The sequence below is a fragment of the Girardinichthys multiradiatus genome, chromosome 3 (assembly GCF_021462225.1).
Source record: "Girardinichthys multiradiatus isolate DD_20200921_A chromosome 3, DD_fGirMul_XY1, whole genome shotgun sequence".
Taxonomy (NCBI): domain Eukaryota; kingdom Metazoa; phylum Chordata; class Actinopteri; order Cyprinodontiformes; family Goodeidae; genus Girardinichthys; species Girardinichthys multiradiatus.
In genome coordinates, this window is record NC_061796.1 from 12,406,433 (window position 1) to 12,425,590 (window position 19,158).

The 19,158-nt window shown below is 39.4% G+C and overlaps 1 protein-coding gene across 2 annotated transcripts in view; it reads right to left on the minus strand.

The window, feature by feature from the left end:
• LOC124865431 (CUB and sushi domain-containing protein 3-like) overlaps window positions 1-19,158 on the minus strand; it is a 359,430-nt gene that overhangs the window by 17,924 nt on the left and 322,348 nt on the right. For both annotated transcript variants that reach the window (XM_047360499.1, XM_047360500.1), the window contains exons 61-63: window positions 8,773-8,946; window positions 8,010-8,083; window positions 5,940-6,051 (exon numbers count right to left, since the gene is read on the minus strand). In XM_047360499.1, the coding sequence (XP_047216455.1) occupies window positions 5,940-6,051; window positions 8,010-8,083; window positions 8,773-8,946 (360 nt within the window). The remainder of the gene's footprint in view (window positions 1-5,939; window positions 6,052-8,009; window positions 8,084-8,772; window positions 8,947-19,158) is intronic.

The following is a 19,158-nucleotide window of genomic DNA, read 5'->3' on the forward strand; positions in this document are numbered from 1 at the left end:
CGATTTTGTTAAGTGCATACTTTAAGGGGTAAAAATATCATTAGATAAATGCGTTTTTTAATAGCAAAGACTAATGCATAATGAAAGCAACTCTGTTATCCACAAAAACACCATAATGAAAAATGCAGGCTATCTTAAGGAATATGTCCTTACAATCCATATGAAGACATAATGCAAACCTATATCACATCTTAGAGGATTCTAAGCTAAAACACTTGCAACCCATTTTCTAAAATATGTTTATAGGTCTTGTGAATGCACTTTACAAAGACAAAATGAGAGATATAGCTGAAACTCTGTGTTAGCAGAAAGCTGTAAAACCAAGTCTTGTTTTTTTTATCATGCCATGCCTGTCTTGCCTGCCCGTTTGTTTTGTTCCTGCCTCCTGCTGAGTGTGAGTTTTTGTTATTAAACCTTTTTTCACTTACCATCACGCTGCCTGCTCATCTGCATTCTGGGGTCCTATATCTCGCAAAACTTAACACTCAACACAGCTGTCCTAGGTTCTATTCCGGGCCCTGAGTTTGATACCTGAGTTTGATACCCCTCCCCTGGGACATTTACTGCATGTCTTCCCTTTCTTTTCTACCATACTTCTTGTCCAGCTACTGATGAATAAAGACCACTAGTGCCAAAAAACTTTAAAAAGAAAAAAAAAAGGTCAGGAAAGCAAACTTTCACCAGAAAGTTGTGTGAATCAATTGTGGCCATCGGTCTCCTGTTTCACCACATTCCAATGGTGCTCTATTGGACTGAAATCAGGTGACCGTGGAGGGCCACTGGAATAAAGGCTTTACAACATTTTGCATTATGTTGATGGAAGTAGCCATCAGCAGATGGGTAAACTGAGCAGCAATACTCTGTATCTGTACACATATTGTACCCCCCCCCCCAAGAACTTTGATGTAATGGAGGTCAGGGCGTCTGTTATGTGCTCCCCCAGAAACTTAGTGGTGCTAACTCTCCACTGCTGTGTTGTTGATGATGAGACATGTGTGACTGGACTGGCTCCTCCTGAAGCCAATGATAATCTCCTTGGTCTTTTTGACATTCAGGATGAGGTTGCTGGTTTTCCACCTTTACACCAGGTGTTTCACCTATTCCCTTTAGGGGTGTCATCATCATCACAGATAAGGCCCACTGCTGTTGTCTTCCACAAACTTCTAGAAATGTTTTGAAGTGGACCTGGGACAGCAGCCATGTGTCATCAGAGTGAAAAGGAGGTACCCGTGTAGGCTGTGGTATTTTAATAAAGCTCAACTGCTAAGGGGCACACAGTGTGCATAGAAAATATCACTCACAATGTTACACCACCACCATCATCATCAGCCAGAGCCTTTGATATAAGGCAGGATAGATCCATGCTTTCATGTTGTTTTTGACAAATTCTGACCCTCTGACCCTAAAGGTTGAAGATCAAATTGAGACTTGTGGCACCAGGCAACATGTTTCCAATCTGTTTTTGATTCAGTTTCTTGTTAGCTGACCCTATGTGGTATTAGTCTGCTGTAGCCTATCTTGATCCATGTGTTGTGCACCCAGAAATGGTATTCCACATATGTTTTCCGCAGATGATAATTTGAGCTACTGTTGCCTTTTTGTCATCTTGAAGCAGTCTGTTGATTGTCCTCTGACATTAACAAGGCCTCTTCGTCCACACAACTGCTGCCGAATGGATATTTTCTCTTTTTCAAACCATTCTCCATAAAGCATATCCAAGTAAATTAGCGGTTTCTGAAATAGTAAGATCAAGCCATCAGGCAACAGTAACAATGCGATGTTCAAAGTCAATTAAATTCTCTTTCTTCCCAAGTTGTCTTCACCTAGAAGACATCTAGATGGCTAGGTACAATGGGTTGCTGCCATGTGGTTGTGTGGTTTGCTGATTTGCTACATTTGTTTGCAAACTAACAAATGTACCTAATGAAGTGACCAATGTTGTATACGTATTTGCCTTTTTACATTTTTCTTCTGTTTTGGGTGTTTTTCATCACGCTTTAAAGTTTTAGATAATGAAAGAACATTTTATTTCACACAAAGAAAACATGAATAAATTTAAAAAGCAGTTGTTAGAACTATTGCCTCACAGCAAGGGGGCCTTTGGTTTGAATCTCAGCAGGGCTACTCTGCATGGAGTTTGTGTGTTCTCCCCGTGGGTTCTCCCAGGCAGTCCGACATCCTCCCACAGCCCAAAAACATAAAAATTAGGTTGATTGGTCTCTCTAAATTGGTCTTAAGCCTGAGTGTATGTGTGAATGGTTTTTTGTCCTGTGTCTCTGTGTTGCCTAAGACCTGTCCAGGGTGTACCCTGATTCTCACCTAATGGCCGCCTTACAATGGCAATGCCAAACATTCACCTTTGGGATTTTCAGCTAAAGAGCAGAAGTCATGGTTGCATAACCTACAGCAAGCTATCCATGTCATGAAACAGCAAAGCAGCCCAGAATCATCCCACTCCCACCACTATGCTTAACTGTTGCCATAATGTTCTTTTACTAAGATGTTTTCTGTTTTGTGCCAGCCATTATAGGACTCACACCTATCAAAGTATCGTAGTTTTAGGGTGCTGGGGGGTTCAGCTGGTAGAGCAGGTGCACCATGTGCAGAGGCTAGGGTCCTTGATATGGTTGTCCTGGGTTTGATTCATAGTCTCGCCACATTTGTTGTATGTCTTCCCCTTCTCTCTCCACCCACTTTCCTGCAAAAAACTAATGTTCAATAAAGGCCACTAGGGCGAAATAAAATAAAAAAAATGCCACTTTTATCTTGTTACTTTTGGTAAGCTTGCTAGTCCTGGGAAAATTCATCAGTCTTCCATGTTTTGTGGATAATGTCTCTCTCTGAGATCTGCTGGGAACCCACACCTAAGAAATTGCTTTGTAATCCTTACCTGAGAAGTGGCAATGAAACTAAGATTAATTTCAATCTGAAAAGACTCACAAAGAGAGGGTTGGCAATTAGAAAAGTTTTAATGATGTGAAATTACATAATTATATCTCTGGCGCTCGGACCTGGGAGGAAGACATGAATGCTGTGAATGATATGAGCTAAGATGAACATTTGTAAGGCTTAGATTTAGAGATGTCTTCCCCCCGATCCGACACTGGTGTTGGATTGGCGGCCAGGGAGCGAGGAAGCCAGGAGTAGATGTGAAGGAAGATGGTGGAGGTGGGGTGGAGGAGGGATAAGCTCAGCTGACAAGCGAGGAGGAACACAGCAGAAGGTCCTTTAAAAACCAGGCGTCGGAAGGTGATTGGATGATGAATCAGGCGGACAGGATGCAGATTGGAAGGCCGGGAGACGCACGGGGAAGTCATTGGACGCTGGAGACGGCGAGGGTGAGTCTTTCATTCTGAATTTTTGTTTAAACTCCATAAGTCTACTTTGTGTTGTCATACAGGTTTTGTTTAGGTGTGTTCTTGGTTCAAGATTTCGCAAGAGGAACAATTATATTTTCACACAGGGCCAGGTTAGGTTGGATGTCTTTTTTCCCCTCAATGAATGAATGATAATAAAAAAATTGTATTTTGTATTTACTGAGGTTACCTTTTTCTGATATCAAGATTTGTTTAATGACCTGAAAAACATAAGTGTGACAAACAAATCTAAATCAAAGAAAATCTGCAAGGTAGCAATTACTTTTCATAGCATTGTATTTAATTTTTCAAGCAGTGGCAGAAGAATCTAGAGAAGATCAAGTACATTGTTCTCTAATAATTCCAGCAGTAACAATGACAAGACAAGGGCAGAGGGAAAATCAATGGATTGTCAGGCCACTACATGTGATGAAGCAATGCTAGATAGTAGCTCCTGATGTGCTTCATTTAAGATAACAGATTTACCCAGCAACAATCTGTACCTGCCAAACACAGAGACAACAACATAAACTCTATAACCTGAAAACTTTAAGTCTCATTGATTTTGTCATATATATCAAGATAGACAATTACTTTTGTTTTTATTTATTAATTTATTTTACAGAAAATCCCTTATTATTGGAGTTTCATGTAACATTTACAGGATAAAATATTCAAAACAATTTTGGGAATTAAGTATTATGACAATATAAAAAAATCTAACTTCGTTATGGGTTTTTCAAAAGAAACATTTGAATCTCTGCTTAGCATTTACTAACACAAATGTGCAGACTAATAAGTCTAAAACCATAACTTTTCAATTTAATAAGGAGCGAAATAATAATGGGAAAAAACAAATATGACTCATCAGTTTTACTTTTGGTGTCCACTTGGAGGTGCAAGCATTAAGATACAGCGGCTGTAATATACGACCCTAAACCAACGTAAGTTGTATTTCCATAATAATGAGAGCTCTATTACCTTGAACAACCTTTGCCCTGGGGGATATAAAGAGAAATGGTGTTCAACAACTTCAAAGTGGCGGTAAGAGGTTTCCATTTCAAAGGTTCAAGTTTTAAATTTAAGTTCAGTAACTGATGTTCCATTTTACTCTTTTGTTATAGTGCGTTCCCCTTGGAAGGGAAAAAGAAAATCTCCAGTCCCAAGGGACAGTATTGTACAGGCTCAAACCACTTCAACCAGTAATATAGTAAATAGAAGTGAAAGCAGACTGTGTTGTCGTTGTCTCTGCACAAAGATCATATGCCTGACAGAGTTGCATCTAAACTCACAGTTTTCTGGTCAGATTGAAATTGCTTATTGGCAGATTTTGGAATTTGCCACAGCATTATTCTGGAGTTACATGAGGATACATTTGCTCAGGCTGCTGCTTTATTTGAAGATCTTATCCTAGCTCAGCAATAAATGCTATTAAATAGTCAGGGGCTGCACAGCCTCCTGAATCATTCAAAGAGGAGCATGGTTACAGGGTCAACATTTAAAAAACAAAGGTGGAGGGGGAATGAGCTATGAACTGTCAAGTGAAAGGCTCACAAGTAAGGTTTTCACTGTTTTTGTCTTCCAGTATATGGATAAGACCTCAATCCTATCTGTGCATGTTTATGTTGTAAGTAAGGTACATTAAAAAACTATTAGAGACAACTATGAGCGTAACATGCTCTAATAGAATAGCATCTAAAATCGAAACATCTGAAATAAATATGACATTGAAGCAATATGTTGCAAAAGTCCATAGTAAATATAGCAATTCAATGGAGGGATGTGATAATACAAAGTATTAGCTCTGGCTGGCTCAGCCCAATAAATCAGTGAGTGTATGCACAATAAAAGAGTAGCAAGCAAAAAGGAAAGGTTTCAGAGTCCCTCTGAAACTTCCCCTTATTTTATTAAAACACCCAGAGATACTTTAAAAATCATGCTGCAACATAAAAATGACTTTTTCTGCTGCATATTGTCCGGGCCACCTTGAAACAAGAGCTGATTTAAATCATGGGAACCTTACCGGTTAATAATAGTAAATGCCTCCAAATGTGAGGCATTTGCATATGCTAAAAAACTATGAAGATAATATCCATCCATCCATCCGACAGTCTTGGTTCGATTTAAGAAGGAAAAGCTCCAGAAAAATTGCTTAAGCAGAAAGGAATCTCACAGAAATACCAAATTTCATCACAACTCGGAGAACCACTTTTCTTGGCAAAGTGAATGGGATATACCACACAGCCCTGGTTTGATGTTGCTTGACAGTTCAGCTTGTTCAAACAGAATGACAGTAATCTTGGTCAACATTTCACTATCAGAATGATGACAGGTTAATTGAGGTATGAGAGGCAATCTACTGGAAGGTCCCAGGTTAGATGAGGATTAAGCGAATGAGAGAACTTGGCATTGACAGAGGCACAGGGAGGGTGAGGAGGTGAAGGGCAGAGGAAGAGCGTAAAGAGACCCTGAGTAACCAGCAGCCCAGATAAATAGTAAGAAAAAGACTGAAGGGTTGGAGATAAACAAAGCCAGGAAAAGTGATCTGAAGATACAGTAAGAGCATAAAGAATATGTACTTACGGACACAGGTAGGTTGGATCCCAGTCCAGGTAAGATCTTGTAAACACAGCCTTGTTGTGGAGCCCTGCAGTATGTATCCCTGTTGGCACTGGAAGTCTACCCTGCTCCCCACCTGGCCGTAGACAGACAACACACAAAGAAAGAATCAATACACTGATGCAAATGCCAATAAGCTCCCAGCTTTAAATCTAAAGAGCTTGGAAATAATACTGAACACTCAATGTTCCTTTCTCCTTTTTAATGATTATCTGTAGTGTGTTGTGGTAAATGGATAATTATTTTAAAGTAGATGTCCTATTTTTGTTTTCTGATCTGATACACATAGATTAGAAAGGTTAATCTGTTTTCTAGTGTTTGGACAGTTATGGGCTGCACGGTGGCACAGTTCTCACCGGGTACTCTGGCTTCCTCCCACAGTCCAAAAACATGACTGTTAGGTAATGTGGTCTCTCTAAATTGCCCTTAGGTGTTAATGAGTGTATGCATGGTTGTTTTTCTCTGTTTTGCCCTACGATGGATTGGCGACCGGTCCAGGGTATACCCTGCTTCTCGCCCGTAGACTGCTGGAGATAGGCACCAGCTTCCCCATGACGCACTATGGAATAAGCGGTATAGAAGATGAATGGATAGTTTTGTTTTTATTTTCAGCAACCATTCTAGGCAATTACTGAAAGACAGCATTAAGACAGATTTTTCTCATTTGGTGGTGTCAAGATGTTGGTGAAAGTTGTTCAGTAAAGCAGAACGATGCAAGACTGCACACCATTACAACCCCTAATCCGTATAATCGTATAAGCTGCTTTTGCTTTTATTGTGACACTTTCATGTCAGAAATTCTGCTGAATGTTGCTAAGACATCGTGTACACTTAACTTGTGACGCTTAGAAAGTAAATGGGTGAGAAAAAAAAAAGAAATACACAGAGTAAGAGCAACTCTCCAGAGCTGTCAAACACACACGTTATAATATAGATTTGTTTGACATTGACTATTGCTTGACTTTTTTTTTCCTCATGAGGTAGCCTGAGGCATGGAGCCAATGCTTCATTCACAAAATTGGCCCATTGGAGGTCACTTCTTAGGTCTTTGCCAGTACTCATCCTCTATCTCCTTGTTCAAAGGAGCAGAGACTGGTCCTGGAGATGTCCAGGATTGTGCAACCTCTGTAGGGTCAGAAAAATTTGGAGGGAAAAATGCCTGTGGACTCCACTTGCAAAACCATCCTTGTTTTAGGAGTTCTCTCATTGTCACCTCTTCAGTGCAACTGTTGTTAATTTCATTAATACCAAATCAGCTGACACTGATTAACAACTCCATTTTACTAAACAACTGACCAGATCAATTTTCAAAAGAAAAACTGTCTTAATAATAAGTTTGTCAGTATAATTTTGACCTTATGTCTATTTGAGACCATGCACAGTAAATTCCAACTTGTGCACAAATGTCTTGTTTTTAAAACCAATTTAATTTGTATGTTTTAAATTCATTCCATCCTGGAACAAAGCTGCTCAAAATAATCACTAAAAGGCTAAAATTAATACGACATTCATGTAGATGATGAGTCTATGTAAACCTAGGAGAGGAATTTTGTGTACCCAAGTATATATTTGAGTGTCTTCTATGTTACAATGGAAACTAACAAATCATTATCTGAAATGTATTAACTAGTTATTAGGCTTGCACTGCATGATCACTTTCTAATTTTATTTGGTACAAAATAAGCATTTTCCTGTAAAAATGATGATACCAGGACAAAGTATAAAGTTTGTAAAAGAACCTAAAGCGTGTGTGTGTTCCCATCCTTGCCCAACAGTGCAGACAGAGATACCTGCCAAACTGTTACCCGCAGAGTCTTACTGAAAGATGGTTTAAAAATGTGAGAGCAGTCATAGATTGAATTGCAAATATTACAGCCGTAAAATAACTGGAAATCAGGTTGTAAGGCCTCACTCAAAATTTAGCTATTAGTATTGACAACAGCGGCTGAGATTTTCCTATAACACATTTTGCATTTATCTTAAAAGTAAAGTGCATAAAGACGTCTCAAAAGGGATCTTTTTTTCACATCCTACCTTAAAACCTGTAGAGTAATTCATGAAGCCATGCTCAGGTATTCCTGGATTTTCACATGTGCTTTTTGTAGGCTCTGAAACAAGAAAACATTTTGGCAATAAGAGACTGCAATATGCAATAGAGCAAAGTGGAGAATGTGACCACAAAAAAAAGATTGATAGAAAATAGTTGTTTTTCTTAGTAGTGTTTTGTGCAGGTAGACAGTTACTGACGTGGGGTGCTAATGTGAGCAAATAATCTGGGAATGATTTATTCCTTTCGCAATGAATTTTGTGCCTCTGAAATTCATTGTGAAATGAATGTTAATTTAGCTATTATCTGAATGTGATGAAACTCCTTTCAAGCACTCTAGACAAGCACCTAAATACATTAATATAATGATAATCGATGACATCGAGACCACCCGCCATAAATTCTTTTGTTATGAGCTACAGTCCATCTTCACTGGGTTGCTCTTGTAGAAGAATATAAAAATCTTATAATACGTTTTTAGTCAAAATAAAAATTGACAGACTTTCTGGGCGTGGCGGTAGAGCGCACGGCCCATGTATAGAAAGGCATTTGGCCCTTGACGTGGTTGTTCCCTGGTTCGAGCCCTGCCAAGACAACCTGTGTAGCATGTCTTCCCCCTCTCTTCACCACACTTTGTCTGTCTACTTTCAAAAAATGACAAAATAAAGGCCACTAGTGCTGCAAAACAAATCTTAAAAAATAATGAACAAGTTTTTAATCCTAATGGATACTATATAAGAAATGCAATACCTATACATCGAGGCTGAGACCCACTCCAAGTGCCATCGTTCTGGCAAATACGTGACGTTGATCCAACAAGCACATTGGGTGTGCTGCAACTGAATGTCACCTCTGACTTGAATATGAAACTGCGTCCTTCTCGTCGTCCTTTGGAAGGCACACCAGGATCACCGCAGAACTTGGCTGCACAAACAAAGTGATGTCGTAGACATGTAAAGAAAAAGAAAATCAGGTCCAACTGATTGTTGAACATTTGCAAACACCATCATCACTACAACCCTGAACAAACCCCTGTGCTCATATTGGTGGTTTAATTAATTAATTAATTAATTTATTTCAGTAATTTGATTCAAAAACTGGAAATCATACTATAAAATTGTTACACAGACAGTAATATATTTCAATCATTTATTGATTGTAAGTTTGTTGACTATGACTAACAGCTATAGAAAACTCACAATTAGGTTTTCCAGAAATTTTTAATATTACAAAAGATTTTTAATATTGAAATGTTGACTTTCTTTAAAGTAGTTCTGCATACTGGGATAAGTGCACTCACTGATCGGGGCTCCTTTTGCATAAATTACATCAATGTGGCATGGCATAGATTCTGAATGGGGTTTAGGTCAGGTCAATTTTCTGGCTAATTTATCATAGTGATACTATGGCCATTTAACCACTTATAGGTACTTTAGGCAGCATCAAAAAGGTCAAGTCCTGCTGGAAAATGAAATTAGCATCTCCATAAGGCTTTTCAGCAGAGGAAAGCATGAAGTGCTCTAAAATATCCTTGCAGATGATTGAGTTGACTTTGTACTTGAGGAAATGGTGAAACACACATGGCATTGAATGGAGTTTGTTTCACAATCCTCGTAAGGCTACATTTAATCCTGCAGCTTTTCAACCCTTTTCTACTACATTTTTTCTTCCACTTAACATTCTAATACTATACCAGGATACATTTAAGCAATAATCATTTGTGGCCTACCCTCCTTCTGAAAGATGTCAGTGACTGTCTGGGGAAAAATGTCCATACTGCTTTGTTTCTATTGACTGTGTGTGGCAGTCTTTGTCAACTAGAAGAATCTGCATAAAAATAGGTAGCAGACTTGTTCTTAGTGGGTCACAGATATTTTTGGGGAAAAAAATAACAAGAAAAAAAAATATGTGGAGTTTTGTCCATTCACACTCCGTACACTAGGTGGTGATAATGTCCTGTAATTAAAGTTTACACCAGGCAAACGTTTTTTTTTTATTTTAGATATGCTAACACAGGTATGATGCAGACTAGAAGAAATACTATTTCCCTGAGAAACAAAGGGATTATGACTAGATTCACTGTCCCTAAAAAATCAACAAAATTGTCAAGTTGCCAAGTAATGAAGAATCAGATGGTGGGGTTATGAGACCAGATGCTTTCTACACTACAGTTTTGGTGCGTTTCTACTGTTCCTTTACATGACAGCAGTGTACGTTTTCTCTGAAAATGGCACCATTTGAAAATGTGTTCCAGAGTGTAATGTTTTGAAAACGTCCTGGTCTCTGTTTTCATGTTGACAGGAAAAACGCAATCTTCCTGTATGGGGAAGCTGCAGTTCGCAGAAATTAATGCGCACTTGCACATCATAATGTATGCCGACCACTTGAAAACCAACAGATGAAGAAAATATCAACAGTAACAATGGTGGATTGCAGGGTATTGTTTGTACTGCTGACTCATTTGAATGTAAGCAGAGTGTTTGCACGTTGAGTGTCAAAGAAAAATACATACACCTACTAGTGGCGTAGCAGGGCCATTACACTGTTTTCACATTTCTGCAAGTGTCATGTGCATGGAGATCAAAAACCACTGTCATGTAGATGTGTTAACAGAAACAGAAAAACAATCCATTTTTCAATGGATCGTTGTCATGTAAACAGGGCCTTAGTGTACACCCACCCTTTTAAGGGCGACGATGGCCGCAGTAGTAGGGGCTCGTACTGTAACCGGCAGGTTGCTGGTTGAAACTCCCGCTCTGTCTGTCTCAGTAGTTCTGTCCTTGGGCAAGACAATTCACCCGCCTTGCCTCCTGATAGTGGTCAGAGGGCTCGGTGGCGCCTGTGTATGGCAGCCTCACTTCTGTTAATCTGCCCCAGGGCAGCTGTGGCTACAATGTAATCTACCACGGTCAGTGTGTAAATGTGTGTATGATTGGGTGCATGACTGTTTGTAGTGTAAAGCGCTTTGGGGTCCTAAGACTAGATAAAAGCACTATACAAGTTCACGTCATTTACCATTTTACCATTTACACTCATGGTTAAACGGAGTGCTCCTTAAGTTTTTTTTCGCATAATCATCTTCCAATATGATTTGGAACATCTTCAAAGAGAGGGCTATTCAAATTGCTTTGAAATTACTTGGATTATAGAAAGTTTTGTGGGCAGATACATGGACATCCTTGTCGCAGAATGGATTGTGCACGTCTAATCTCTTTTTTGTTTCCAGCAATCAGCCATGTGGGTTAGTAGTTACAGTAGGTGTGTGAGTATTCATGTTGGCACAGCACAGGGAGTTTCGGAAGGTCATGGCTCTAAATTTTATATCAAAATAATTAGCAAGTGAAATATTAATTTTCCTGACAGAGCCTAGGCGTTAACTCAACTGGAACCATTTACTGCCGTTCTTGCTCTCTAAGCCTCGTGTATGACATTGCTTTTTTTAATGGGACTCCATCCAGAGCCTCAGCGGAAGAATCCTGATGGATTTCCACTGCTGCTCCATCAATTTATTGCTTAAAGACATCCAATCAAACTGGCTCAAATAATTTAGGCAGAATGGGTTTGATGCTAGGACAAGTGAGCCATCCTCTAATCTTCCAATGGCTCTATCTATTACTTACTATATTCATATATTCATCTATCAATCCCCTATGACCCCAGTGATCAGTAAATGTTGCTTGTTAGCTGTTGTTGGTTCAGATCCCATGGTGTATGTGAGAGAGCAGAGGGGAAGATGGGAAACACGCAGCCAGAGCACTGCAGGATCAAACTAATAATGTGGCAGCTGCTTCTCCAGACCTGACATTTGCTGCTGCATGGAGGTGTGCAGACAGAGATACTTTCCTTCTTTCACTCTTCCTGCAAGTCATACACAAGCAGGGTCTTCCCACAGCCAATCCCTGTCACAACTGATTTCTAAGAAAAGAGACTAAAATCTAGATTGTGCTGAAACGACTGCATAAACATTAAACAGAATATTTCACAAACATCTTTGTATTCATGTGCTCCCCTAGAAAATTTGGGAATTAAGGAATTATTGAAACAGCAAGTCTTCTATGAAAATGACGTGTTTTAAGCTCCACATACAAATACTTTGAGAATATCCTTTTATTGTCATTTTCACAAGTACAATGATATTTGAAAAAGCTCTCTGGTCAGTGCATAGAAAAATAAATAAGTTATAAAATAGAAACATAGAACCAGTTTGTTAAAAGGTCAATTTCAACATATACACACATTCATCCTGATTGTACATTCCCATTATTGCATCTCCCATTACATTCTGGCTGTGTTGAATCTAACTGTTGCTGTTGGATAGAAACTGTTTTTGAATCGGGTGACAAGGGTCCTTTATGATGTTATGAGTTTTTTGGAGACAGCGGGAACTATGAAGATCTTCAAGTGTGGGGAGAGGGCAGCAAGTGATGTTTAAGTCCTCTGGAGCGCTTTCCTCTGATCCACTGTACAGCTGGTGTACCACACACAAATGCAGTAGGCCATTATGCTCTCAAGTGAGCACCAAAAGGTGAGCACAAAAAAAGGGCACCAGCAGTCTCTATGTGATTATATTTTTTTCTAAGCGCAGTTTCTGCTGGGCCTTTTTCAGCAGCTCAGAGGTGTTCATGCTCCAAGTCAGGTCCTCCTCAATGTGGACTCCCGGAAGGCAAAAGTCAGCCACCCTCTCCATATACTCTTTTTCTTGGGCAGGGGGACATTGATGGAGGATTTCAAGCAGTGTGTGACAGTTGATTGGGCCATGGAAAGGTTAAAAATCCTGGTGAGGACTCTTGCCAGCTGGTCCGCACAGCCTCTCAGCACCCAATTGGGGACACCGTCAGGTCCAGCAGCCGTGTTTAGTTTGACAGCCCGCAGTGTGCGCCTCACCTCATGCTTCTCCACAGTGAGGGTAAAGCTGCTGGGGGCTTTAGGGTGAAGTGCAGCTGCATGTGGTGGCACCAACTCAAAGCATGCAAAGAAGAGGTTCAGCTTCTCTGCCAACAAGGCATCCCTATCATTGGTCTAGTAGTTAGTGAGCTGCTGGATCCCCTGCCACCCCTGCCTGCTGTCGTTGCTGTAAAGTTGGTCATCCTATCAAAGCAGTTCTGTAGCTGCTGGGAGGCATCGTTGTGCCACGTTTTAACAGCTTTTGTGGTGGTAAGAGCAGTTTTCCTGAGGGGGGTATAAGCAGGAATAAAAAACAGGGACAAGTGGTCAGACTGGCCCAGGTGTGGCCTAGCCTTGTAACCACGCTTGATGTTGCTGTAGACCTTGTCCAGTGTCTTAGCTACTCTGGTAGCACAGTTTACATGCTGGTGGAATTTGGACAGCTCTGCATTTAAGTGCGCATTGAAATCTCCTGCTATAATGTGCACAGCATCAGGGTGCTTGCTCTGCTGGTCGCTAACGCTGCTATGTAGAAGTCCAACAGCCAGACTAGCATTAGCATCCGGTGGGATATATACAGCAGTTACCAAGGCCCTGTCCCAATACTTGTACTTCCACCATGGTGTCCCTCAATTGCGCGTACCTGTTGATGGGTGAGTGCATAGTGTATCCCAATTCTCCAGAGCAGTCTTTCGCCCCACCTCCTTTGCATCCTCGATCAACACTTCAACTAAGCGCACATCTAAGTGGACTTTGCCAAAGTATATTAACCACAATTCATTGCTGCATGTGACATTTTGAGCAAAAACCAATCACAACCATCAGTGTAATCAACTATCAAATCAGGTTAACTACCTAAACTGTAGACAGCAAACCAACGATATATATATATATTTTTTTTTTTATTAGTTTTCTAAGCTCAACATTGTTAGACGCCACCCGGCTTTAGGGTGACTGATTTTGGGTATCCCTGCAGTAGCCCATAACATTGAGAGGACCAATCGAACAAACACTGGCATAGCGGCAAAAGTCTTGTGTATAAGCCTCCTTTGGTTCCTGTGCTTTCTTCTCCTCAAAACAATTGCTTGTTGCAGTTTAAAAATAACTTTTAGCAGTAAGACTGCAAAAACAGCGATGGGTCCTGCCATTTTTGATGTCGCAGTTTTGATGCAGAGGTGCAAGTCGATGACGTAACCCCCTACTCTCCCAATTCTCCAAATGTGCATGCTTGTAACCTGCACACTTGAACTCCTACGTGCACTTTTAAAAAGTACACACTTCATAGAGGGGCGTAGGTTGGTACTGTGGATTTTGGGACAGGGCCCAAAACTATGGTGAACTACCTTGTTAGATAGATGGACCTGCATTTAACAGTCACATATTCAAGGTCCGAGGAACAGTGATTGTCTACAGTCACTGTGTTAGTACACCAGCTGTTATTAATGTACAAACAGAACCCCCCTCCTCTGCTCTTACTGGAGTCCCATGTCCTGTCCTGGTGCTCATAGCGTTGCCTGCTAGCTCGATAGCGATCAATCTGGGATGGTTGAGTGTAACCAGGTCTCTGTGACCAACAGAAAGCAGGTTTATCTTACAATGTTGTTTGTAATTACCTGTAGTTCTTTCATCCTGTTGGCAAGGGCTCTCGCTTTTTGAGAAAAAGGCTGAGAAGGGGTGGTCTGTGTGACTGTCACCTTAGTCTAGCTAAGGCCCCGGCTCTATAGCCTCACTTCTGCTGCTGATGCCACCTTTATCTCCTACATGCAGGGATGGTAATCCACAGAGATCGGGGACTCCTAGCTATGTTTGCCAGGATCATGTGTACTTTGAAAAACTCTTCAATATGCCATTCAAAGGAAACTCCTGTTTTAAGAAGATCACCTGACTGTAGATGTTGTTTGCTGTACTGAATGAGTGTCAAACGAGAAGCAACACCCATATAAACACACATTTAAAACACCAACTGGGAAAGCCAACTGTGTGCGCCACCATTATGCCAAAACTTGTCTTTTGCTATGACAGCACAGAAATATGCAAACCTCTGGACAGATCAGAAAACAATTCTTGTGCCTTTCTCAAATGGCATCGTAAAGCTTAGTATTCTGTTCGTATTTCTTGGAGTGTTGACAATGCAGGCCGAACAGGTGACATGCACATCAGTCATAAACTTCAAACCACAGGAAAATAGTGTACTGCTTTATGGATATATAAGAAAAATGGCCCAAAGCCAAACCAAGCTCAGCATATTTGTGCCAGTGTGTATATGTGTATGAATGTGTGTAGGAGTAAGATGGAGACATGTCAAACTTTCTCTCTTACTTTCTCATTGCTTTGATGAATTATCAATGCTTTGAACTCATCAGTATGCAGAGGCCAGATTCACAGATTCAAAGTTGGGATCACAGACCTATCCCAGCAGACAACTAAAAACTGGCATTCTCAAACACTGAATTTAGCACTTCCCTGTGTGAAGTTAGAGAGAGCATGACCATGAATCTTTATCCTGTTCGTCTGCAAATTTTGATAAAAGATTTGTGTTTGCAGAATCTCATAATCTGTATTTAAATGTGCTGAGCTGAAGATGAATTACAAATTTAACTGTAATACACAGCTATGCAGCCTTGCTATACAAGGTATGAACAGGAGGAAAAAGCAAAGTTGTGAAGTTATAAATAATTTTGCACAAAAAGCAAATGATACACTTGTCAGATTTTTCAGAAAATATCTCGAATGTAACTAAATGAAAATCTACTTATTCATCCTGTTAGTGGTTTGATGGTTATTGGGGCATATATCTTAAACTCCTTGTGCTTTGATGATCTATTTATTAACGATTTTTTTGTAGATGTTTATGTAACGTGCAGACACAAAAACATTTGTTACCTAAATGCACTTCCAGGCTTTCAATGACAAATGTGTGTGTTAATACTGCAACACAAGTTGGACAGAGTATAGTCATTCCATACAGTAATGAGCTAACACTGAGGATTAAGTGTTTAATGATGACTCCGTTCTTTACAATAGCTAACACCCGGGGACTGGTGTAGATAGTGCTTCACTGACATTTTAATAAACAGAAAATACCCTTATCTACACTAAATATGACCAGCATTTTATACCCCTTGTTCACTGCTTCCATTCTGGTGTGTTTGCTTGTATAAAAATAAAGTGATTCAGCAACTATTTGCCACTTTGAGTATGCAGCAGAGGAATCAAGTTATTTGCAGAAACTGAATGCAGTGACGTTGTATGTGTAGTCACTCATTTTGTGTCAGCATTGCACAACTGTCAAAACCTGCATCTATGTTATTACTGATGGAGCTATTAAATGTAATTACTAGGTTAGAAACAGTTCTATGCTCAGATACGCCAAACACCAGACAGGAACAGAAAGGTTTCTTGCTCACATCGCTGAAGGAGGTGGTTCAGAAGGAACTGATGTGGAAAAATTATTGCAGTATGTTGAGGGATGTCACTGCTCTTCATGATTTAGGTGGGCAGTGTCTGGACATGGTACATTTACCACGTGGAAACTTATCCATTATATGACCAGATGACAGGTTTGGCAAAACAGGAACAATAACTGGTACCTGGGCAGCTGAATGTAAACACACATTTGGTTACAAAACTTTAATAAGGTATAAATCTGGACATCACAAACTGGTATTAGGTTCTAAAATACGTGTTAATACTGCAATTATGTTAATAAGAGAATGTATTGTACTCTACACTGCAGTGTGGGAATGCAGTATGCCCTGCATAGCCTTTTAGCTTTTTCACATTCTGTAACATTACAACCAAAAACAAAAAAAATTAAAATTAATTTTAATTTTTTGTGATAAATCAGGGGTGCCCAAGTCCATTTCTCGACGGCTACTATCCTGCAACGTTTAGATGTATCCCTTCTCCATCACACCAAATAGCTTGTTACCAGGCCTCTGCAGGCCTAAATAACATGCTGATGAAGAAATTCAGCACTTTGATTCATGTGTGTTGAAGAAGGGATGCATCTAAAAGTTGCAGGATAGTAACGCTCAAGAAGTGGACTGGGGCACATGTGTAGCATAACTGTGAGGCAGAAGTCACATGATTTATAAAGTGTTTTTATTAATAAAATTTTGAAAAGTGCAAAGTGCATTTGAATTCAATTTGGTTGTTTGTTTAACATTTTCTTCCTGTTAGTAGGTTAATGTTTATTCCAGTCTTGGGCAGAAAAATAATGTATCTTGAATTATTTTTTTCTGATACTTTCTTGGTTTGCTTTTTAGGTCTGTGGTCCATTCAGGCATCTACAAGATATTTATGATTATTTTTATTATTATCATTTGTATATACAATCATGAAATAGAAATTAGAAATGCAGTGATTTGTTTTAGACAGAGATAAATTTATATTTATTTCTTATTCTGAGTGCAAATCAGAGTGGGAATCAGCCAGTGACAGCTCTACACCTGCACAATTCAATTGTGCTCTGCATCCTGAGGGAACATGTCTGGCTCTAGTTGGGAAAGGACACAAGGACTCAGCTCTGGGACCGGTCAGAGACCCACAAAAGCACCTGCAACTTGTTAGAAAGAGTAAGCACAATATGCGCCTTCACAAGTTTCCAGAAGTTTTCAGTGACACCAGAAACCATCCTAAGAATTGCTGCTGGCAACAAGAGAAAATTGCAAGAGGATCCGTAAAGCCGCAAGATATAGAAACAACAACGTTGCTAAATTAGCAAGAGTGATTTAGCCTCCAAAAGAGGTGAAGCCGAACATCAGTCTGGAGACATTTCCAAATTAGATCACACTTGCAATGCAAAATAGGCCAAGCAATATTGTAAAAAAAAATAGTTTTTTAATGATTACGTTGTTTTGTGATTGTTCAGAACAAAGATTTAAACTGAATGATCCCAAAGTTTCTTACAGGATTGCATTTAGCACCATCTATTATTTCATCAACTCTGACCAGCAGCCCTATCCCTACTAAAACAAAACCAAATAAAAGTACCACAGCATGATGCTGCCACTCCTATGCTTTACTGTGATTGTGGTGTTTAGTGTGATGTGCAATAAATGTCTTTAATGACTTGTGGCAAACTACAAATCTAACCACTGCTTTTCAACAATGGCTTTGTTCATGTTCTTCAATAAATGGCCGGACTGTGAAGTGCACTACAAATAGTTGTCCTGGCCACAGTTACCATGGGCCTCTTGGCTTCTTCTTTGTTTTGGCCTATCAAATAAAATACCAATAAAAAACATAGCAGTCCATTATCTGCGTCCTAGATGGACCCACATGGGACTGTGTTTGCGTCTTTGGATACACCAACATCCATTAACTTCTGTTGCAGTCTGACAATTTTAATTGTTTTGTTATTTATTGACAGCTACTGAACAACAGCTATTTATATCAAACCCTTAAACTATTGTAAGTGGCTTTAAGCCTCAGTATTGCTGTAAACCTCATCTGTCCAAACAGCATACCGCCGACAATGACAGCTAACGTGACGATACGCAAGTAATAAAAAAAAAACAAATTTCAAATGTTATTCGTGTTTAGATAAGTGAGATTAAGTTTTCTTTCATTTATAATTAACATTCAAGAGTCCTAACATTGAGAGAAACAAACACATGTAAGTACTTTACCACTTAATATTTTACTTCATTGTGACGTAATGCATGACTGATTCAGATGACAGTCAGACACTGTTTGAGCAGTCATGCATGGCAGAGGTTATTAGTACTCTTGCAAAGACGTCCCTGAGAAGGTAGTAATGGAGTAAGGAGAATAAGACTATTTATTCATGAGTCTTCACAGATCATCTCCATCAACACTGCAGCTTTCACCCTGAGGGTAAAGGCAATTTACTTATTTTTAATCTACATATAATTTAGAGGATTTATTCTATGCACTGATGATGAATTGATCAAATTTTTCATTATAAATAAATGGAAATTCATGTTCTTTATCACATTAAAATTTTGAAATGTTGTTTTAAAAAACAGAAGAAAACAAAGACAAACAGCAACACCAAAAATATCAATTTCTGACTTTCGTGTTCTATGGAAAAAAACTGAGCTTAGTCAGCTTTTCCTCTGGCTTCTATTATGACTTCTATTCATTATTCATGAATTACAATTTTTTCATTATTAAGAAAAAAAAAAAAAACATTGAAAGTTGCCAGTAGTTTACAGCATACCTTATAAAATGGTACGTGATGCTAAAGCAAAGACTGTGAGAGAAGCCGTAAAATATATAAAAAAT